Raw genomic sequence first — 23,774 nt, 5'->3', positions numbered from 1 at the left:
ACAGAAAAGAAGTGAGGAAGTAAATGAAAGTAACGCAAAAGGAGGAAAGGAAAGAAACAAAAAAGCAGTAAAGTAACAAAATAAGACTAAGGGAGTAAAATAAAGTTAAAAGAAAAACGGAAAGGAAAAAGAATAGTAAAGTTACAAAAAGATTTAAGGGAGTAAAGGGACGTCACAAAAAAGTAAAGTAACTAATAAAGAGCATAAGTAAAGTAAAAAAAAAGTAAAAGAGGTAGTAAAAAAGGAGTAAAGAAAGTAACGTAACAAAAAAAGGAGTAAAGTAAAAAGTAAAGTAACAAAAAATGAATAAAGTAGGTAACAAAAAAGGAGTAAAGGAAGTAAAGTAACAAGAAAGGAGTAAAAGAAAGTAACAAAAAGGAGTAAAAGAAAGTAAAGTAACAAAAAATAAGTAAAGAAAGTAAAGTAACAAAAAAGGACTAAGAAAGTAAAGTAACAAAAACAAGTAAAAGAAAGTAAACTAACAAAAAAGGAGTAAAAGAAAGTAAACTAACAAAAAACGAGTAAAAGAAAGTAAGCTAACAAAAAAGAAGGAAAGGAAGTGAAGTAACAAAAAGGAGTAAAAGAAAGTAAAGTAACAAAAAAGGAGTAAGAAAGTAAAGTAACATAAACAAGTACAAGAAAGTAAACTAACAAAAAAGGAGTAAGAAAGTAAAGTAACAAAAAAGGAGTAAAAGAAAGTAAAGTAACATAAACAAGTACAAGAAAGTAAACTAACAAAAAAGGAGTAAGAAAGTAAAGTAACAAAAAAGGAGTAAAAGAAAGTAAAGTAACAAAAAAGGATTAAGAAAGTGAAGTAACAAACAAGTACAAGAAAGTCAACTAACAAAAAAGGAGTAAGAAAGTAAAGTAACAAAAAAGATGTAAAAGAAAGTAAAGTAACAAAAAAGGAGTAAGACAGTAAAGTAACAAAATATAAGTAAAGGAAGTAAAGTAACAAAAAAGGAGTAAAAGAAAGTAAAGTAACAAAAAAGGAGTAAGAAAGTAAAGTAACATAAACAAGTACAAGAAAGTAAACTAACAAAAAAGGAGTAAGAAAGTAAAGTAACAAAAAAGATGTAAAAGAAAGTAAAGTAACAAAAAAGGAGTAAGACAGTAAAGTAACAAAAAATAAGTAAAGGAAGTAAAGTAACAAAAAAGGAATAAGAAAGTAAAGTAACAAAAAGAAGTAAAATAAGTAAAGTAACAAAAAAGGAGTAAAGGAAGTAAAGTAACAAAAAGGCGTAAAAAAAAGTAACAAAAAAGGAGTAAAGGAACTAAAGTAACACAAAGACGTAAAATTAGTAAAAAAAAAAAGGAGTAAAGGAAGTAAAGTAACAAAAAAGGAGTAAAAAAAGTAACAAAAAAGGAATAAGGAAGAAAAGTTAAGGAAATGAAGGACAAGGAGTAAAGAAAGTGAGTAATGAAAAGAAGTAGAGGAAGAGAAAGCAAAGAAAGAAAATAAGTAAAGAAATAAAGGAGCAAAGAAAGAAAAGAAGTAAAGAGTTTCGGGCGCTGCTTTGTAAGAAGATGAAGGAAGGAGGTCGAGACGCTTGAGAGGAAGAAGAGCAGTAGAATGAGGCGAGGGCGAGCGAGGGAGGCGGAGGAGAGAGAGGGAGTTCTGGCCCCTGACCTGAGGACATTTTAGAAAAGGAGATTATGCTTGTTCAAAACTCTCTAAGCGCTCACCCCGGGACCCCCACTAATACCCCTCACCCCCCCACACACACACTGCAGCACAGACGTTCCTCCGCCACATAAAGTAGTTCTCACTCTTTCTAGGTTTTGTTGTGAAAATGTATCATACTTCCAACATCTGGATCAAAGCAAAACAGAAGACGTAAAGGACGAGTACACGTCCCTAGAATCCCGCGCTGAAAAGACGTGTGTTAGTGCGTGTGTGTGTGTGTGTGTGTGTGTGTGTGTGTGTGTGTGCGTGTGTGTGTGTGCGTGTGCGTGACCACAGTTATGCGGGCCGGACCGCATGATGGAACCTTGTATAGATGAAGCCACCCGCCACACAATCCTGGCTCTGTGTGAGCCACTAAAGCAAGAAGTTCTGCTGGAGTCCATAGAAGCTTCTACTTCCTGTCTTTTTCGTCTCTGGGCTTCACCTTCTACTCACGCACCACATTCCTACGGGCCTTGAACGCATCGGCAGCTTCTTACTATATCACAGCTTACTGACAGTAGGAGCAACTATGATTGATTGACAGGATTGATCCAATGCCTGACTCCGCCCACCATCATCAATGCCTTTCTATCTGGGGGAGGAGCCTCAGTTTACAGATGCCAACTGAAGGACACCTTCTTTGGAACGTTTTAGGCCTTTCCATCAAAATAAACACAATGTGTGCACGCGCCTGTGAGTGTGCGTGGACTACATGAACGTTGAGGTGTTTTCTAAAACGTTGATGATGAGGACTAGAAAAAAGTGTTTAGTGTGGACTGAAGACAAAAGAAAATTCCAGCGATGCATTCAATGACACGTTTGCACAATCAGCACTCCGTTAATGCTCCTCATGCATGCTGGACAAGGACATGCACATCATGTGGAGCAATCCAAACTTTTAGCAGGTGTCAGCATCTGACTAAATGAAGGCATGCAGTAAACTGACTGCCTCATGTACTGTATACTATATGGTATTTACATATACATATATATATATATATATGTATATATATATATATGTGTATGTATATATATAACACACATATATACTGATACTCTGTCATACATATGTTATTCATATGTCATATATACAATGTAAATATAACAGTAAAATACCGTAATCAAAGTTCACTTTAACATTACAACAAAATAAAAAATTACGACACCCTTATATTTAACCAAAATTAACTAATTTCACAGTGAAATACTGTAAATGTTGTGAAAGTGATGCAATTGTTATCCAGTAATTTGCTGTGAATGTATAATTAAATTGTGTGTAGCATAAGTGTATGTCATACATGTATAAGAAAGATATGTCATTGATGTAGTGTGTCAGTTGGCATTAGTGTAATGTACAGGGTGGCCCTAAAGTCTGTAGTGTACTTACATTATACACTCATATGTTTGAAAGATGAATGAATACTAGATACATTAAAAAATTACTCAGATTAAATTGTACAAAAATTAATGAATATGAATGCTTTAAATTAAAACGAAGTGTATTTATTTCTGCAATGTACAATTTAATATTTCGTTTATAACACATTTAAGGGACACTTTTTATACATCACGCATATACTGTATCGCAGATCTGGGCAAATTAAGGCCCGGGGGCCACATGCGGCCCGTTAAGCTTTTCAATCTGGCCCGCCGGACATTCCCAAATAATTGTTTTAGATCTTTAAGATGGAAAGTGTTGCTGCCATTATGATGTGCAGTGATGTTTTCTAACGAGCGTAAGTCTTGAACTATACAAAGTATTTCAATGGTTGGAATCTGCGCTTTTGCATGATATACCAGTTACTATGGTAATCTAATTAGTTACTATGGTAATCTACATCACAGCAGCTCAGACAAGGCACCAAGCAGTGTGGGCGGAAAGCGTTTCCACTGACACGGAAGGAGATTTTCACAACAAAGTTCTAAAGCTTAGTGATATATCAGATATAGCAGATCGTAGGTGGGTTTATTGTGTACCCTTCGCGTTCATATTTCACTGTTTGTTGCATTTTTGTTGCGTTTCACTTGATTGTAAAATATGTCGATCGAAAGGGGGTGTGACATTCATATTTTGTCAATATTCAGTGTTTTATCGTTCATAGAAAAAAATAAAATTCCATTATGTTTTTTAAGGCAGTCAGTCATAACGTTTTTAGCATTCAATCAGACATTATTGTGAGGTTTTGTATTGGTGTTCCTAAAAATAGATATACCGGCCCCCAGACACATTTTTTCTCTAAATGTGGCCCCCCGAGTCAAAATAATTGCCCAGGCCTGCTTTATCGTGTATTTCGCATAAATACGTCACACAATCTAGCCCAAAATTATTCATATCCTACCTTTGGCAAATTTTGACTGAAAAGTTTTCCTTCACATGTTTGTAAGCAAAAGCTGCCTTTTTTTTTTCATCGCCTAATTCTGGAATGTGTCATTTTCAATCAAGAAAAAAAACCTTCTACAGGGTTGAGTAAAAATGACTTTTCTAAATTTGCTGAGAGTATTTGAATAATTGCAGCTTCTAAGCGCGTTTTTCTTTCCTTTTTTTTTTTTTTTAAATGAGAGCATCCTCCGCCTCCTGCGGCCTGTCAATCAAATCAATGAAGTCTTACCTGCACCAGCCAGTGGCACGTCTCTCCGATGAAGGGGAAGCCCATGGAGCCTTTGGGCATGGGCAGCTTGCACTTCTTGTCCCGCGTGGACGTCCATCGGAGCTGCCACAGCTGCTGACACACGGCGAGCAGCAGCGCCACGCACAGCACGCACGCGGCCAGCGTGGCCAACGCCGACAGCGCGTCGAAGCTGACGAACATGCTAGTGGACGCTTCTCCTGGGAAGGGGGGAGGGGGAGAGGACACGCGTGGGGCTTCTAACACATGGACCACCTCATGCTCTTGTCTCCCGTGGACGCCCACTGCCTCCAGGTGGGCCAAGAAGAAGAAGGAGAAGGTGAGAATGCTGAGAGAGGCAGCGCGCGCGCGCGTGTGTGTGTGTGTGTGTGTGTGTGTGTGAACTGTGCGTGTGTGCGCCAGTCAAATGAGTGTTTATATAGCGAGGAGGCAGCGGCCAAGGTCCCCCCCCCCCTTAAAAAAAAAAAAAAAAAAAAAAAAAAAAAAAACCTCCCCGCCCCTCTGCTCCACCTCCTTCAGCTCCCGGACGACCCCCTCACGCCCCCACTCACTTGAACTAGTCACCTGCACACCGGAAGTGCGTGGAACCAAAGTCAATTTAGTGAACGTTCATCACGGAGGGCAAACTCTCCTCATCTTGAAGACCAACACGTTTAATGTCTTAGCGCTCATTGTGTGTTACGTAACGGCGGCCAGACCGGGGGGGTCGTGACCCTGCGTGTGCACAGGTGTTTCACGCGCGCGCAAACTCTTAGACCTGCTCGTGCGCTTATTGGGCAGCGGTTAAATGTCGCCGTCTAGTGGAACAACACTGCATTGCACCTTCCAAAGCTGTCACTCTAGGTTTTTACCTCCTCGTATTTGTGTGGAACTTGGTTTAATTAGCTCTTTGTGTGTGTGTGTGTGTGTGTGTGTAAAGACGTCTTATCTTTACATTCCCCACTTATGTCCATTTAAGCTCTTAAGACATTACTTAAATACACGTGTGTGTGTGTGTGTGTGTGTGTGTGTGTGTGTGTGTGTGTGTGTGTGTGTGTGTGTGTGTAACCATGTTTTCAATTTCTCGTGACCCTGTGACAACCTTTTACAGCAGAGGTGTTTTGATTGGCCTTTGGCGGCTTGCAGGAAGTAAACGTGCGTACGTGCGTGCGCGCGCACACACACACACACACACGAAGTGATAGGCGCACATGTGATTACCGCACCGCCAAAATAAAAGCGGTCCCACAGTTGTTTCTGTAACCTCTGACCCGCCGCACTCATCGATAAGCGGGAGCTTTGCCGACGTGTGCGCGCTGTCTCATCCATCTTCATTAAGGCTCTGTGTGTCCTCGTGCACGCAGGCGGGCTTTTATTGCGAAAATCTTGTCATGTTTGGAAGGTTTTTGTTGGCACAGTGAGTCCACACTCCAGTAGGACACTGAAGTTTGAAGAAAGATGCAACTAAATTAGTATTGAATATTTCTATTTATTTATTAGGCACAGAATGTTTCCCTCACCAGTCGTGTTCTACTACTACAAATTCCCCTTTCCCTTCTCACACCTAAGTGCATTCCTTTACTTACACACACACACACACACACACACACACACACACACACACACACACACACACACACACACACACACACACACACACACACACACACACACACACACACACACACAATTATTGCCATCACAGTGAGGAAGACCAAGGGGGAAACAGCTGAAGAGGCGTGGCCTCTCAGGTGTGCTGCTGTTGTGCGATGACATTGCGTAGCTGCTTGATGATGGTGTCGATCAGTTTCTGCCTGTCGCGATCCGTCTTTCGGAACTGAGCAAAGACAACATTCTTCCTGCTGCTCTCCCGCATCCTGACACACACACACACACACACACAAACAAACACTAGAGTTAGCTTTTGTCATGTGATTGAGTTCATAAAGTGCAGTAAGTCACTTGTTTATCAGGGCGTCATTCAGTTACTTGAAGGTAACGAGTACTAGCATGAGGTTATTTATGCAAGTAAAACTCGTTAAAGTGGACCAAACGAGCAGAACTGTGTTGGGCCTCCGTCATGTTAAAGGTGAAAAAGTAGCTTTGTTCTTCTCTAAATTCTCACCACATAGTAAGTGATTACTAACTACCTAATACTTCCATCAGTACACTTCAATACGTGTGCTGAGTGTGACTGTGTAGTGCTGTCCCAAACCCATTACTGTTGTTGTGCACTTACCCAAAATGATGATCCAAATTATTACCTTGCCTTGGTCCCTCTTTTTCCGCTAATACAGTCAAGATTGCGACTATTAAGTGTGGTGGCACTCACAATTTTAAGTTTGTTATACAAACTGCAAATTATTTGCCACTTGCCAAGATTTAAAATCATATTTTTAGAAAGCTCCCTAGTTTAAAGAGCTATATACTTATTTTTAGTCATTGACTAATCTTATTTTAGCACGAGTAATGTATTTTTGTCTATTGTTGTTAAAAACTTTAAAATTGAGAAAATAACTATTCAAAGAAGATATTTTATTTTTTCCCACATAGAAAATCGTGTTTAAAGATTCTGGTTAATTTAAGATGTGCAAGTTAAATAATGCTTGTTTTTTCAGGATGAAATACTTATTTCAAGCAACAAAAGTCCTGCTATTTTCTAGATCTTAATTTAGGATGTTTTATAAGGTAAAATTACCTGCCCATGCAGCTCATTCATTGCACTTATTTTGAGTATTTTTCCTCAAATCTAACCTTTTTATCTTATATTTTGACATACATAAATATTAAATGTTATTATAAATGTGCCCGTAACTACATTGCATATATACTTACATCATGTATATAAAACCTTAATGGAGGACTTTGGATGTTTTTAGAGGTTTTATAAGCAGAACTGAGCAGCTCCCGTAGGCTCCATTGTAAGCAGACTTTTGATTGCATTTATTTAATATTTAGAATGCATTAAAAAATCCATCCATCGTCATGTCTTTCATAATAATTATGAACGCTAGGCAAAAGTCCCAAGAGAGTTATGACCATGAATACAAAAGACATCACAAAGTCAGCAATTTCAATATGAATCAAACTAAATATCTTTATGCACAATAATTTCGATGTTGGTTATTTATTTCGATTTTTTTTCAGGGTCGATAATGCCATTACCCCACTGCTGCTTCATTGTGACACATGCCTCGCTGTTGCCGCCTGCAGGGTGGCGGGAGTGCTGCATACATGAGCAATGCTAGTTTGAATGGTTTCATCAAGCCTATTTTGGTGGGCCAAATGAAAAGATGTGGTGGGCTGCCAGTTGAATAAACCTGGTGTAAAGGTTGCAAACAGCCTCTTTAACTCCCACTTCTGAGTGAGATTACATTTCCAAGTATATGTACAGAAGTGCATTATAAACAGCATCCATGCGTGTTCACACTGTTAGCTGAACACTGCAGTGATTGGCGGGCAACACACAATACTCACAGGTTCAACAACCTGCCAGTACGCGACAAACAAAGTAGATAAAAGAAGAAGAGCTGAGAGGAGAGTACAGCACTTGAGGAAGAGGATGAATGATGAAGGACACTCACTTCTCCAGCAGGGCCAGGGCGGCATGCGGGTTCACGCGGAGATACTTGCAGCTGGCTTTGCCGTAGTCAGCCAAGTAGCTAGACCAGTCCCACATCGTGAACAGCTCCAGCAGCTACACACACACACACACACACACACACACACACACACACACACACACACACACACACACACACACACACACACACACACACACACACACACACACACACACAGACACAAGGGTGAGCACAGTGAAAGGACACCAACATCTGCCTTAAAGTGACCCACATTGTTGCATAACACGCACATACACACACGCATGCACCCACATACAAGGCAGGAGCCCCAGTGAACTCTGGGTAACACCAAACACACAAGAGAGAAACCATATGTGAGCGAGGGATGAGAGAGGACGAGGGGGATGTGGAGGGATGGAGAGCGAAACCACATGTGGGGGGGGGGGGCCTTATTTGGAAGGAGTTGCACATGAAAGAAATACACAAGTGACAACAACAAAACCTCAACCTTTGACCTCCAACTGTCCTCGCTTACAACCGGTAACCGATCAAAGTTATCTCCACAGCAACAGCATCACATAGAAAACACGTCAACTCCCGCCGCCTTTCACATGCTACGTCGTCATAGCGGTCAACATGACCGTCGCTAGCTGCTACTGCTACAATATGGCGGCTGGCGAAGTAGGATAGATGTAGACGAAAACATAAACATGCACACTTTGTGGTCTAATTGGTAGTCTTTCTATTCTCTTTGGGAATTAAAACTGCTTGCAAAACAATACAGGCTGTGTGCCCATGTATGCACGCACGCAAACGCACGTAATGTCTCAACAGCACAAAGTGAAAGTCATCAGACCTAAATAGTTTCTCTTCATGCCAACAGCCGGAGGTTAAAGGTCACTAAAAGCAGGTAAAGACACCATGTTGGCGGCCTGTCAGTCATCACTTTTTAAAAGGCAGAAGCTCCTGGAGTCAGCAGGTGTTTGATGAAAAAACATCACTTTGACAGCCGTCTGTCAGCGGTGCTCTCAAAGGTTGAGGGTCACGGCCACCGAGGGCCAAACAGACATGTTGGCGTCCATCGCGGCGCTCGTCTGACTCTCTAAAAGCACCAAAGTGCTCATCGGCGCTATGATAGAGAACGGTCGTCTGTCAGCGCTGGGATAAACCCCGCCCCACTTTGCGTTTCAAAACATGTCATTCCTCGCTGGATTTTGAGCTCAGGAGGTCAAGCAGGCAAAGAGGACACCTGTCAATCATGCAAACTGCTTTAGCTAAACATGCTACATGCTATAGAAACAACAAACAACAGACATTCCCCTCATTAAATGTCAGCTTTCAAATCGAAAAAAAGGAGGAAAAATGTCCTGCATCAGCAAGAGCGAGAAGACAATTCCAGGATTCAGGACGTCTGACTCATCACTGAGAAAGTTTTAAGATGCTGACGGACGGCACTTGACCTCTAAGGCCAGAGGTTATCTCCTCACATTGACGCTGAGGCCTTTAATGATTGGGTGGGAATGTTTGGACAACAATGTTAGGGGGGTAACCTCACAGGTTACCATGGTAATGTGTCTCTTTAAAAAGTACATTAAAAATATTCAGCAAAATAGTAGTTAACATTAAAGGCGGTTGCCATGGGAGCATCCGCCCACAGTAGGGGTTGTGTTTGATACATTTAGTATATTAAAGATATTACAACCAGGGTTGAGCGATATAGACGACATAAATGACGATAGAGCTTTTAATACCATACCATAATTAGCGAGGATGACATATTCTCGCTGTGTCAACACAACGTAGCATCCTCGCTAGCGTGCTAATATTGTTACCGGAAGACACGATCAATCCATGCATGCCCGAGGACTACATCACTTCCTGTCAAATTATTTTACGGCACTGGTTTTATTGGTATTTTATTCATCCTTATTTAAATAACAATGCCAAACAGAAAATGACACAGAGAACAAACATAATGTATCAGGGATAAAGTATTTTAAAATAGCCATTGTCACCATGGTAACAATCGACCATCACTACCCGACCCATGTGGACACCCAAACCTGTCTACATCTGCTCAGCAGCCTTAAATTTTACATTTAACAACGTTTTCTATTTTTATTCACTATTTTATTTACAAACCCCGTTTCCATATGAGTTGGGAAATTGTGTTAGATGTAAATATAAACGGAATACAATGATTTGCAAATCCTTTTCAACCCATATTCAATTGAATGCACTACAAAGACAAGATATTTGATTGATTTTTTTGTTTGCAAATAATAATTAACTTAGAATTTCATGGCTGCAACACATGCCAATGTAGTTGGGAAAGGGCATGTTCACCACTGTGTTACATGGCCTTTCCTTTTAACAACACTCAGTAAACGTTTGGGAACTGAGGATACACATTTTTTAAGCTTCTCAGGTGGAATTCTTTCTCATTCTTGCTTGATGTACCGCTTAAGTTGTTTAACAGTCCGGGGGTCTCCGTTGTGGTATTTTAGGCTTCATAATGCGCCACACATTTTCAATGGGAGACAGGTATGGACTACAGGCAGGCCAGTCTAGTACCCGCACTCTTTTATTATGAAGCCACGTTGATGTAACACGTGGCTTGGCATTGTCTTGCTGAAATAAGCAGGGGCTACCATGATAACGTTGCTTGGATGGCAACATATGTTGCTCCAAAACCTGTATGTACCTTTCAGCATTAATGGCGCCTTCACAGATGTGTAAGTTACCCATGTCTTGGGCACTAATACACCCCCATACCATCACAGATGCTGGCTTTTCAACTTTGCGCCTATAACAATCCAGATGGTTCTTTTCCTCTTTGGTCCGGAGGACACGACGTCCACAGTTTCCAAAAACAATTTGAAATGTGGACTCGTCAGACCACAGAACACTTTTCCACTTTGTATCAGTCCATCTTAGATGAGCTCAGGCCCAGCGAAGCCGACGGTGTTTCTGGGTGTTGTTGATAAACGGTTTTCGCCTTGCATAGAAGAGTTTTAACTTGCACTTACAGATGTAGCGACCAACTGTAGTTACTGACAGTGGGTTTCTGAAGTGTTCCTGAGCCCATGTGGTGATATCCTTTACACACTGATGTCGCTTGTTGATGCAGTACAGCCTGAGGGATCGAAGGTCACGGGCTTAGCTGCTTACGTGCAGTGATTTCTCCAGATTCTCTGAACCCTTTGATGATATTACGGACCGTAGATGGTGAAATCCCTAAATTCCTTGCACTAGCTGGTTAAGAAAGGTTTTTCTTAAACTGTTCAACAATTTGCTCACGCATTTGTTGACAAAGTGGTGACCCTCGCCCCATCCTTGTTTGTGAATGACTGAGCATTTCATGGAATCTACTTTTATACCCAATCATGGCACCCACCTGTTCCCAATTTGCCTGTTCACCTGTGGGATGTTCCAAATAAGTGTTTGATAAGCATTCCTCAACTTTATCAGTATTTATTGCCACCTTTCTGAACTTCTTTGTCACGTGTTGCTGGCATCAAATTCTAAAGTTAATGATTATTTGCAAAAAAAAAAATTTTTATCAGTTTGAACATCAAATATGTTGTCTTTGTAGCATATTCAACTGAATATGGGTTGAAAATGATTTGCAAATCATTGTATTCCGTTTATATTTACATCTAACACAATTTCCAAACTCATATAGAAACGGGGTTTGTACATCAAATACATCGATTCACAATACTGACATCACATGTTAGCCTGCAGATACGGATTTAAGTGAATTGCGTTGTTTAACAAATTAACATTTCATCAAAAATGACTTGTAGGAATTCTGATTAGATGTTTTCTCATTTACACCTTATGTATTTTCATGTTGTCTTCTTTTTCTGATATTTTGGCTTTAATTTTGTATACCAACAAATAAGTGATACATTCAAATAGCATCTGACGTTGCAGAAGCCCCACCAAAAAGTTGCGAGAGAAGTATGTGGCGTTGTGGAGGCTCTTGCGCGAACCGTAATGACAGCCACAGCACAATGTCTTCAAACTTCGGAAATGAGAGCCAATAATAATTTTTGCACCTTTGACTTTATTATACATTTTCAATATAATACAAGGGAATAAGAAACATGTTTTAAAATTGACCAATACTGCCCCTGTAACTACTTGGTATTGGATTAATACTCAAATTTGTAGTATCGCCCAAATGTATTGTAAAGTATCCAAACAACAGAAGAATAAGAGCTTATTACCTTTTAACAGAAGTGTAGCTAGAACGATGTTACATCAGAAACATGACATTAACAGTAAAGTATCAAGTAGATTAATGATAGTTTTGACTACATAATAATACTGTAAATGATGCAATATGTTACTGTATACGTGCGCAGCTAAATTAGGGGCCTTTGTAACCCGTTTTGAAATGATTCTATTATAATTTATATTCCAAAAAATATATTGTGATTTATGTATTTTTATCACAAGAATCTGTAGTACATGTCACGCTATAGATTTTTATATTGCCCATCCCTATTTACAAGCAATCCAGTGTAGGTTAATGTATGCTAAATCAGCTATGGGCCTAAAATGACAACTCCTGACATGGACAGTCACAAGTCTGAGTGGGAGAGAGAGAAATCCAAAAGAGTGATGGTGGAAATGTTAGCGAGAGGTCAAGCATAGGCTAACGCCACATTACGCAGCTAGTGGCTGATGCATGCTGGGAGAATAAAGACAGAACAGCAGCTCATTGGCCTTAAATATGGCTGAGCAATGAATATGTCTTGTAACTACTAGTACACCAGCGTGTCCCACTGTTTGCCCCCGCAAGAACCTTATAACAGGAAACACACGCAGGAAGAGTGTGATGCAAGTCTTATTGACTGACAGCAGGGTCACAACTGATAGTGCAGAACAATGACCCTACCCAGTCACCGCATGTGAACGTCCATCACGCACGCGCCTGCGGTCCACTCGCAGCGATTTTCAACAAGCTGACCGCTGGCTGACCACTGGTCGGAAGCGGCAATCCCGTCCAATCGGGTGGCCCCGAACGGCTCTGTTGTCATGACCACTGGCTGACCTGTCGTCATGGCGATAAAGCTCGGCCGCAGACAGGACAGGAAGTTGAGGCGGAGGTCAAAAAGCGTGCACCGCAACCTCTCCCACACCAGCGCCGGCTTCCACTCATAAATCCGCAGATAAGAAAGTTTTTGCTTTCTGCCGTTCACACTGGCGTGCATGTACGCACACACATGCATGTGCAGGTAGCAGAAGCAAAGCGCGCGACCATCAGATAAGAACGTTTTGAGGGGGTCTGAAAACAAGTTTCCACCCTCCCTGGCACCAACATTGATCCCACTGACCTTCCACTGCACCCATCCTGTGTGTTTGTGTGCGTAAGATCAGGATGAGCGTGCACTCAAGATATAGATAGTACTGACTCCGATTTTCTACATACAGTAATACCTCAACTTACAAGCTCTTTCATGACCAAGCTTGTAACTCAAAACATTCATATCTCAAATCAGCCATGTAAATTTATTAAAATCTATTTAATTTGTGCTTGACCCTTTCAAAACACCACACCTTTAACATGCCTTTTCAAAAAGAAAAACTAACTTTTAGATAACAAATATTGTTTGAAAAATATAACAATAGCATGTACTACAAACAACTACTGTAGTTTTATAAAATAATGGAATAATAATGTAAATGTTCAGCATTTACCTCGGAGAGCAGACATTTGCCGGTGTCCCTTTTATTGCTTAACAATAGAAGTTAGAAAATCGTTGTTTGTGTTGGACAGGGATTTCTTTGAGTTACGGACCGGAATGGTCAGTGTTGACAGCAAGGTATGTCTGTGTACCAAAGATAATGCTCGATTGTTCCGTTTGTTGAGTCAGCATAAAACAGCATCAACAGCTTCTCCATATTTTCATGGATAAGTATCTGTCAATTATACATTTGTGGCTGCATGCTTTTGTGATGCATACCGACAGTACTGAGGCCAGGCTGACTCGCTGGTTCGGCTGCTAAACAGTAGGACATGTTTTTAGTGGGGGTTTTTATTTGATTCGGACGTCCGCTTTTTCTCCTTCGCACTAACTTTCTCAGTTCCTTTTCTGAGTTTGAGTGGGCTGTGGACAAATACTACTTTTCCCAGCGGCAGGGGCTCGTAAGACAAATTGTGCCGACATTAAAACAGAGAGATCTCACATTTCTCATAAATTGTACTCGTAAGTTGAGGTAATACTGTATATGAAAGTGTAAAAATGTAAAGACATACTTGTCCTTAGTGTGTAGTAAGATTACACACAGAGAAAACAGGAAGTATGGAAAGGAAAAAAAAAAGGCCAGAGAGGGTGAAAGGCCAAATTTGAAGCGGTTGTCGTAGAAACGATGGTTTTTCTGTGTCCATCAAAAATGTCTTTTTGTCTTTCGAAAAGCGGCGATGTCTATGCGTGTGTGTGTGTGTGTGTGTGTGTGTGTGTGTGTGTGTGTGTGTGTGTGTGTGTGTGTGTGTGTGTGTGTGTGTGTGTGTGTGTGTGTGTGTGTGTGTGTGTGTGTGTGTGTGTGTGTGTGTGTGTGTGTGTGTGTGTGTGTGTGTGTGTGTGTGTGTGTGTGTGTGTGTGTGTCTGTCTCCATCTGCTGCTCATCCTTCCTTTGGGCCTCTGTCACCCCACTATTGATGCCACCCCGAGGTGGAGAGACCACCCCGCACGTATCACTTTCACCTGACTGGTCGCTTTCATTCGCCATCAACATCTCCACACATTCAGTGCTCCTTTCCTCTCCGCCGATTCAGAATTGGGCCACAACATTTTCCCTTCAATCGCGTCCAAGCGGCCGTCTGCTCACAGGGTTGGCAGGTCAACGGGTTACCGAAGTGGCAGAGTGCAACGGCTCAGCACGGACCTGAACTGGACCCGACTCGTGATGTCACCACAAGAATGTGGCATAAACTATCCAGCAAAAAAAATACATACAATCATGTGGGAAGTCCGGAATATCGGGAAAATCATCGGTTTGGCAGGACTGATGACTGAGATGTACTGATAATATCTTACATTAAAATGAATAGGTCCCCACAAAGCAAAGTTGCATGTGCACGTTCAACAAAAACAGATATTTTCCTCCTGCGTTTAATGGACATATGTATAATCTAAATATTAGCAAAACTGCTGATGTGCTCTAATACCATTGCTACATATTAATCCGCCAATCGTTTACAAAACCAGACGACAATTCAAGTTGATTCATGTTCCTATAATGTATGTGTGTGTGTGTCTCCTCGGGGAACTGTCATCTCGATCCAGTCCCAGGACCTCGGAACCTCGCGGAAGGCCAGGGTCCGACCACACAACTGACAGCACCGTCAGCGTGATTTATCGAGCATTCACGGTCGGGTCAACGCTCCAAAGCGTCGTCAGGCGCGTATGAGCACGTACGAAAGAGCGCGTGAGAAGGCTGCGGTGGCGCAGGCCAAAGAATGCGTGTGTGAAAAGGGACGCGGTGGCAAATGACGTGAGGTGTGAAAGCTTCTTTTGATTTGATGAGAATGGCGGTAAAAACAATGAGTTGGGAGAGAAAGAAAATGGAGCCGGGAGATGGACGGGAGGCAGGAAGAGGAGGGACAAGATGAGGAAGAGGAGGATGAAGCCGAGGGGGTGTTGGAGTAAACATGGACGCTCCTCCAGAGGCACTGCATCATCCCGACAGGCGCAGAAAGAGAAGCGAGGGAGGGAGAAAGCGGGATTGTGACAGAGGGATAAAGGGCTATCCGTCTCTGTCCGTCACCTCATTCATCGTCCCCGCTCCGTCCTCCCGGCCCATCCGTCATCCGCTGTCACACGCACACACTTTCACACACTGCGAGCACTCAAAAGTCCAAAAACACCACTGGCAGTTCTGCTGGGCCCACACGGGACACTTCCTCCTTCGCGAAGAACGCCATCAAACTACGCTTTGGTACTCAAACCCCTCCTGCGCCACTTCCTACATTTCAAGTGGATACGTCACAAGCGGCAATAAATATTCATAATCAAAACCTGGGGTTAAGTTCACACACGCCTGCAAAAATAAACGCGGCCACATGTCAAAGAAGCTGTGCTTTTTCTGGACTCACAATGTCACAAACGCTGTTCCTGTTTGCATTTTAAAGGACACTTGTCTCACAGTTGTCCAAATGGAGGAGGAAGACGAGGAGGAAGGATGAAAGGGACGCGGGAGGAGGAAGAAAAGATAGCGTCGGAAGAAAGGAAGGAGAGAGGACGACTACGACGGAGACAAAGACCTACTTGTCTCAAGTCACTGAAGGCCAGAAGCAACGTGTCACCCTGGAAGCCTGCGACCGGGCCGGCTCTGGCAAAACCTGTGGGAAAAAGACAAACCCGCCCCCCCTCGGTCCACCCCCGGAGCGAGGGAAGAGAGGAGGAGGAGAGAAAAAGGAGGGTGAATAATAAAAGACCTGGTTGAATTCGCTATGCATCAGGACAGATTGGCAGACAAATGACAAGCAGGGGGGAGGAGGGGAGAAGAGGGAGCAGGGGTGGGGGCAGGGTGTCAGAGTCGTGTGTGTGTGTGTGTGTGTGTGTCCATGTGCAGTATTTAATGCTGTTGGTTGGAGGTGATGCTGGTGTGCGTGTGTGTGTGTGTGTGTTGGGGTCGTACGGAGTGTGAGCAGGGGTCTCAGCGTCACTTGGCGCTGGGAAACAAGCCCACTGGAAAGGAGAGGTGTGTAGCTAATCTCTTTCACCAAAATGGCGGTCCATACACAGCGCGGCGCAGATTACACGCCTGCCATCTCTGCTGACCCCGTGACACACAAAGGCCTTATCTTGTTTTGTTCCTTCTTTTCTTTTCGCTCCAATCCTCAAATCCGACGTCTGTCGCTTCCTCCCAGCGGCAGCCATCATGGCGTCGCCATCAAGGCCCTTTGCGCTCACCGTGTCAGCCATCTTTCTTTCAAGTTCCCAGTTGTGTTTGGGATTTCCAGGTTTTATTTCACCTCTAATCCCTCCTTTCAAAGTCATTCTAGCGCTGCTCTCATCCATGTATGTTTCTCTCTTTTGTTTCCTCTTTTTTTCATTTCACACCTCATTCTTTTAATCCTATTTTCCCTGAGCCTCTTTCATCGTGGTCCGCTTCCATTCCGCCCTTTTTCCCCCATTTAATCCATTTTAAATTGTGTCTTTGGCTTCTTGCACATGGGGTAACTTCTCATCTCGTCTTTTGTCCATTTAGCCAACCCTTTTTCATCAAGTAGGCCAAAAGATGAAAAAAAGGTTTTCAACAGAACAAGAGGTGGAATCGCTGTTACACAGCGCCCCCCTTGGCTTCCAATGCAAACTACATGGGCAGGGCAGAATGTCTGAGGGTGTGCACATGAAGAGTGTGTAAAACATTTGGAAGGAGAACTTTAGGGACATTGGTGGACAGAAAAAGAGCAGGTTGGCGACACTCACCCTCACACTCGTGGACGTCAGCGTTGAGTTGGTGCAGCGCCCCCATGGAGATCTGTTTGACCTCAGGGTCCAGCAGTAGCTGCATCAGCGAGGTGGAGATGTGTTTGCAAGCCGACATGCACGCCGTTTGCGCCACTTTGCCCTGAGGAAGACGTTTGTCTTGTTATTACCAACAGTATTGTGAAAATGTTGATTACATGTGATTCTTATTGCTTGTGGATGATGCGTGTGCCCCAATTGATTTACGCACTTGTAAATCAAACTACACATGTGGACGAATGTCTTTACAAGCCTCTGGGTTGATCCTGATAGGGTGAGATGAAGGATGAAACAAGCAAACTGCATTTACACACGCACACAATCACACACATACACACAGACATGAAAGGGTCTGGGACGACTGAACAAGAGGACGACACTGAATAATCTGTGTGGCATCAAAGACGCATGAAATGTGGATCTTGTCATCACGGTCTCTTGAAGCCTCCCAATGACTACGATTGCTGTAATTCATCGGTTTGTTTTGTGGGATCAGCACACGTCTCCCCTCACTTTCTAAAAGTGGAAAGCGAAAAAAGGGTTTGAACGCATGGACAGAAACGTGCATCACTCGTGTCACACGTCATGCTGCTAGCTAGCTAACTGTCAGGGATGTGGGTGGGGGTCAAAGTTGAGGGGTTAGCGAGGGCAATCGAGCTGTTGTCATGACACCACAGATACTCACCGGTAAGATAGCATGTTCTACGGGCGCTCCCTATGGCAAGAGACATAAACCAGAAATATTTGGTGGTTTGTCGTTGAAGTGGGCATGGAGCAGGTGGCTTTTCAAAATAAAACACCCTGGAAGGAAGGAAGCATTTAACATGCAGCCTTGCTGTCAGACATCATGTGAGCATCTGGACGCTGCCTTCAACACCTTTTCCTCTCTCTCTCTTGCTGCTGTGCACGTCCATTCTAGTTTAGAGGGTCATGCCACTCAGATTTACTGATCCACAGCATCCGATCTGCTTAGGCGGCCCCACTCACACTCACGCTGTGTGTATGTGTGTGTGAGAGGGCGACAGGGTCACGTCCGGGGCTCGTGGGGTGTAAGATAAAGCTTCTTAGAAGGTCTGGAAAACACTTAGCTCAACCACTGTGTGCGTGTATGTGTGCGTGTGCGTGTGTGTGTGTGTGGAGCTTTGTGACCTGTGATCACTAAATGTGTGTGTCGTAAAATGGTGTGTGTATGTTTGTGTGCCAGAGGGGAAAATATCATATGTTTGACATGCGCTTTGAGAAGCAGCAATGTAATGGCAGTGCGATGATGTTCTAGCAGCCTGTGGAGTCAATAACCTGAGCTGCTGTGTAATCTGCTGCCCCCCATTAATGAGCTCAGCATGTTAACGAGCTTAACCCAGAACAAATTAAAGCGGCTTGTGCTGCCCTGTGATGTGTCATGTAACGTGCACGTGCGCACGCGCATACACTCACAGGCAGGTTGGTGAAGACACTGAAGGTGCTCTTCAGGAAGGCCACCAGGTCCAGCAGGTAGTCACTGGGCATCGGTGCATCGCCGGTCGGCACGCCCACTAACCAGTCGTAATCCGCTAGCTGCAGGAACTGGTCAATTTTGGCATTTAGACTGGTGTAGATCTCTGCCTCAGCTGCATGGCGCGCGTCCTGCCAGACACGACGACATAAAGCAGGCTCAGAAAAGTTGCGGGTACGACTGGTCTATTGCTCACCTTAAACGTAGATGTCCCGTACAGCTTGGTGGCGTTAGCCGTGTCCGGAGGAACATTGGTGATGTTTGCTATGAACTCCTCCAAGAAGTGGCAGCTCTGCTCCAGGTGAGTGGTATTGATGATCACCTGCACCAACTGGACACAAGCCAAGAAACATCATCATCATCATCATCACAATGACCACAAAACGTCTGCTTCAGTGAGGGCAAAACAAGCTGGAAATACTTCCATTGGAGCTATGCAAACATTAGCCGCTTCCCTCCCAGAGAGAGGTGATTTTATTACACACACTACCTCAGCCAGGCCAACATTCTTCTTCTTAATGGCGTACTGTAGACAGTGGCTCAGGGTTCGGGTCAGCAGCAGATTGGTGGATTTGCGGATCATGTCGTCCACCTCCGTGGAGCTGACAAAACACACACACACACATCATTTTTGTGTGTTCAAACCAACATGATCACTCTTTTAAAGTGAAAAAAATTAATATTGATCATCATTATTAGCTGAGTGTAAACAACTTGATGCTTCAGTAGTTCTTCCCCACAGCTCCGATGACCTGTGTTACATCGTCTTTCCTTTTAGCAACACTTAGTAAATGTTTGGGAACTGAGGAGAATATTTTTTGAAGCTTTTCAGGTGGAATTATTTCCCATTCTTGCTTGATGTACAGCTTAAGTTGTTCAACAGTCTCTTTTGTCGTATTTTAGGCTTCATATTGCGTCACACATTTTTAATGGGAGACAGGTCTGGATGCACTCTATCTATGAAGCCACGCAGTTGTAACACGTGGCTTGGCATTGTCTGGCTGAAATAAGCAGGGGCGTCCATGATAACGTTGCTTGGATAGCAACATATGTTGCTCCAAAACTTGTATGTACCTTTCAGCATTAATGGTGCTTTCACAGATGTGTAAGTTACCCATGCCTTGGGCACTAATACACCCCCATACCATCACAGATGCTGGCTTTTGAACTTTGCGCCTATAACAATCTGGATGGTTCTTTTCCTCTTTGTTCCGGAGGACACGGCGTTCACAGTTTCCAAAAACAATTTGAAATGTGGACTCGTCAGACCACAGATTACTTTTCCACTTTGCATCAGTCCATCTTAGATGAACTCGGGCCCAGCGAAGCCGGCGGCGTTTCTAGGTGTTGTTGATAAATGTCTTTCGCTTTGCATAGTAGAGTTTTAACTTGCACTTACAGATGTAGCGACCAACTGTAGTTACTGACAGTGGTTTTCTGAAGTGTTCCTGAGCCAATGTGGTGATATCCTTTACACACTGATGTCAGTTTTTTATGCAGTACCGCCTGAGGGATTGAAGGTCACGGGCATTCAATGTTGGTTTTCAGCCTTGCTGCTTACGTGCAGTGATTTCTCCAGATTCTCTGAACCTTTTGATGATATTACGGACCGTAGATGGTGAAATCCCTAAATTCCTTGCAATAGCTGGTTGAGAAATGTTGTTCTTAAACAATTTGCTCAGGCATTTCTTCACAAAGTGGTGACCCTCACCCCATCCTTGTTTGTGAATGACTGAGCATTTCATGGAAGCTGCTTTTATACTCAATCATGGCACCCACCTGTTCCAAATTAGGCTGTTCAACTGTGGGATTTTCCAAATAAGTGTTTAATGAGCATTCCTCAGAAAAGGAAGTATCTGGTGTGACCATTATTTGCCTCACACAGTGCAACACATCTCCTTCGCATAGAGTTGATCAGGTTGTTGATTGTGGCCTGTGGAATGTTGGTCCACTCCTCTTCAATGGCTGTGCAAAGTTGCTGGATATTGGCAGGAACTGGAACACGCTGTTGTATACGCTGATCCACAGTATCCCAAACATGCTTAATGGGTGACATGTCCGATGCGTATACTGGCCATGCAAGAACTGTGATGTTTTCAGCTTCAAAGAATTGTGTACAGATCCTTGCAACAGGGGGCTGTGCACTGTCATGCCGCAACATGAGGTGATAGTCTCCGGTAAATAGCCCAACAATGGGCCTCACAATCTTGTAACGGTATCTCTGTGCATTCATAATGCCATCAATAAAATGCACTTGCTTTCGTTGTCCATAACATATGCCTTTCCACATCATAACCCCACCCCCACCATGGGCCACTTGATTCACAATGTTAACATCAGCAAATCGCTGTTCCACACAACGCCACACTGGCATGTCTGGCATCTGCACTGAACAGTGAAAACCGGGATTCATCCGTGAAGAGAACACCTCTCCAACGCGCCACACGCCATCAAATGTCAGCATTTTCCCACTCAAGTTGGTTATGACGACAAACTGCTATCAGGTCAGGAGCCCGATGAGGACGGCGACCATGCAGATGACCTTCCCTGAAACGGCTTCTCCCAGTTTGTGCAGAAATTATTTGGTTATGCACACCAATTGTTGCAGCGGCTGTCCAGGTAGATGGTCTCAGACGATCACGGAGGTGCACCTGCTGGATGTAGCAGTCCAGGGCTGGTGTGGTTACACGTGGTCTGCGGTTTTGAGGCCGGATGGATGTACTGCCAAATTCTCTGACACGCCTTTGGAGATTGCTTATGGTAGAGAATTGAACATTCGATTCATGAGCAACAGCTCTGGTGGACATTCCTGCAGTCAGCATGCCAACTGCACGCTCCCTCAAAGCAACATCTGTGGCATTGTGCTGTGTGATAAAACTGCACATTTCAGAGTGGTCTTTTATTGTGGTCAGCCTACGGCACACCTGTGCAATAATCATGCTGTTTAATCAGCATCTTGATATGCCACACCTGTGAGGTGGAAGGGATTAACTTGGCAAAGAAGAAATGCTCACTAACACCAATTTAGACAGATTTGTTAACAATATTTGAGAGGACTAGGTCTTTTGTGAATACAGTAAACACTATAGATCTTTGAGTTTCCACTCATGAAAAATGAGAGCAAAAACAAAAGAGTTGCGTTTATATTTTTGTTTAGTGTAAATGGCCTAAAAATTACCTTAAATGGAAAGAAAGCTTTTAGAAGTTAGCTACCTCCTTTAATAGCATAGCACACGGCCATTTTGGGGAAGTCATCATAAAATAGTCACATGACAACCATTCCTAAATGTTTACTATAAGTCACCTATTGACTTGATGGGTTCAATTCAAGCACAACGCTTTAAAAGGCACATTTAAAGTGTTGCTGACGAGTTCTTGTGGGTTCAAACAAACGTTTGATGCAACGCACTATGGATTTTGTTGTGTTTGAAGTAGGGTTGTACGGTATACCGGTATTAGTATAGTACCGCGATACTAATGAATCATTTTCGGTACTATACCGTCTCTGAAACGTACCAGTCCCGCACCCCCGCGCCCGCGTCGAAGGCACGTCGTGACATTGCTGGTTTACGAGCAGAGGAGCATGTTCGGTAGCACACAATCACGGAGTACTTCCAATCAGACAATGTGTGTAGACAGAAAAGGGAGAACGAACGCATTTTTGCTTAAAAACAAACGATAAAGGTAAAGTTATAACACTAAAACGCCCTCAGGAAGAGGTGCTTTAAGACATGACAAGCTAGCTAGCAGCTAACAGCCATCCGCAGTCGGCAGTGTTTTAGCGACTTCTAAATCACTAATCCTGGTCTCCATGGCAACAAATAAAGTAAGTTTCATACAAGTATCATCCTTGCAGGACGAGGAATAGCTAAACATGTTTCACTACACACCGTAGCTCGCCAGTGTCAAAATGTAAACAAACACCATTGGTGGATCTACACCTAACATCCACTGTAATGATATCAAGTACAGGCACGTATCTAGTCGATACTACTATGATTACATCGATATTTTTTGGCATCACAACATCCTCTTTCGTTTTTTTAAAATGTATATTATGTTTATAAACTCAGGAAATATGTCCCTGGACACATGAGGACTTTGAATAGGACCAATGTATAATCCTGTAACTACTTGGTATCGGATTGATACCCACATTTGTGGTATCATCCAAAACTAATGTAAAGTATCAAACAACAGAAGAACAAGTGATTATTATATTTTAACAGAAGTGTAGACAAAACATGTTAAAGAGAAAGTAAGCAGATATTAACAGTAAATGAACAAGTAGATGAATAATTACCTTTCTACCACATAATGTTGACAAAATAATAGAATGATAAATGATACAATATGTTACTGCATATGTCAGCAGACTAATTAGGAACCTTTGTTTGTTTACTTACTACTAAAAGACAAGTTGTGTAGTATGTTCACTAATATATTTAAGGACTTAACTGCAATAAGAAACATATGTTTAATGTACCCTAAGACTTTTTGGTAAAACAAAGCCAATAATGCAATTTTTTGTGGTTCCCTTTATTTAGAAAAGTATCGAAATAATTTTAGTACCGGTACCAAAATATTGGTATCGTTACAACACTAGTTTCAAGTGTGCCTCATGTTGGCTAAAGACAGACGGATGAGAGGTACAGGTGTGGACAAGGACATGCAAGCAGCATGAGACTAAAAGTTATAGAGGTCAATCAGAAGGACGTGCCGGAGGGCAGAGCAAACGATGCACACGTTTGTTTAGTTTTGTTGTGTGTATGTATGTGTGTGTACCGTAATTGAGAGTTCGGTTCCACAACCCTGTGGCTAATAAACAAATTCCGGACAATTCACTCAATTGTCTGTGCCTGGAACTTAATCTAACTTACTTGCGTGCACACACACACACACACACACACACACACACACACACACACAAACACA

The 23,774-nt window shown here is 42.8% G+C and overlaps 2 protein-coding genes across 6 annotated transcripts in view; both read right to left on the bottom strand.

Moving 5' to 3' along the window:
- The window catches only part of LOC133661966 (cytochrome P450 26B1), a 14,192-nt gene extending 9,512 nt beyond the window's left edge, over positions 1-4,680 (bottom strand). The window contains exon 1 of the mRNA XM_062065573.1: positions 4,279-4,680. Within this exon, the coding sequence (XP_061921557.1) occupies positions 4,279-4,479 (201 nt within the window). The 5' untranslated portion in view covers positions 4,480-4,680. The remainder of the gene's footprint in view (positions 1-4,278) is intronic.
- Positions 4,681-5,860: 1,180 nt separating this feature from the next.
- The window catches only part of exoc6b (exocyst complex component 6B), a 42,907-nt gene continuing 24,993 nt past the window's right edge, over positions 5,861-23,774 (bottom strand). For 2 of the 5 annotated variants that reach the window (XM_062065562.1, XM_062065563.1), the window contains exons 16-23: positions 19,330-19,441; positions 19,036-19,170; positions 18,782-18,970; positions 18,033-18,062; positions 17,309-17,450; positions 16,142-16,215; positions 7,860-7,972; positions 5,861-6,152 (exon numbers count right to left, since the gene is read on the bottom strand). In XM_062065562.1, the coding sequence (XP_061921546.1) occupies positions 6,023-6,152; positions 7,860-7,972; positions 16,142-16,215; positions 17,309-17,450; positions 18,033-18,062; positions 18,782-18,970; positions 19,036-19,170; positions 19,330-19,441 (925 nt within the window). In that variant the 3' untranslated portion in view covers positions 5,861-6,022. Of the gene's footprint in view, positions 6,153-7,859; positions 7,973-16,141; positions 16,216-17,308; positions 17,864-18,032; positions 18,063-18,781; positions 18,971-19,035; positions 19,171-19,329; positions 19,442-23,774 lie in introns of those variants that run through there. The other 3 variants (XM_062065564.1, XM_062065565.1, XM_062065566.1) reach the window with 2 other exon arrangements.

Source organism: Entelurus aequoreus, linkage group LG12 (genome assembly GCF_033978785.1).
Source record: "Entelurus aequoreus isolate RoL-2023_Sb linkage group LG12, RoL_Eaeq_v1.1, whole genome shotgun sequence".
Taxonomy (NCBI): domain Eukaryota; kingdom Metazoa; phylum Chordata; class Actinopteri; order Syngnathiformes; family Syngnathidae; genus Entelurus; species Entelurus aequoreus.
The sequence above is the reverse complement of the archived record's forward strand: the minus strand, read 5'-3'. Positions and strand labels throughout refer to the sequence as shown.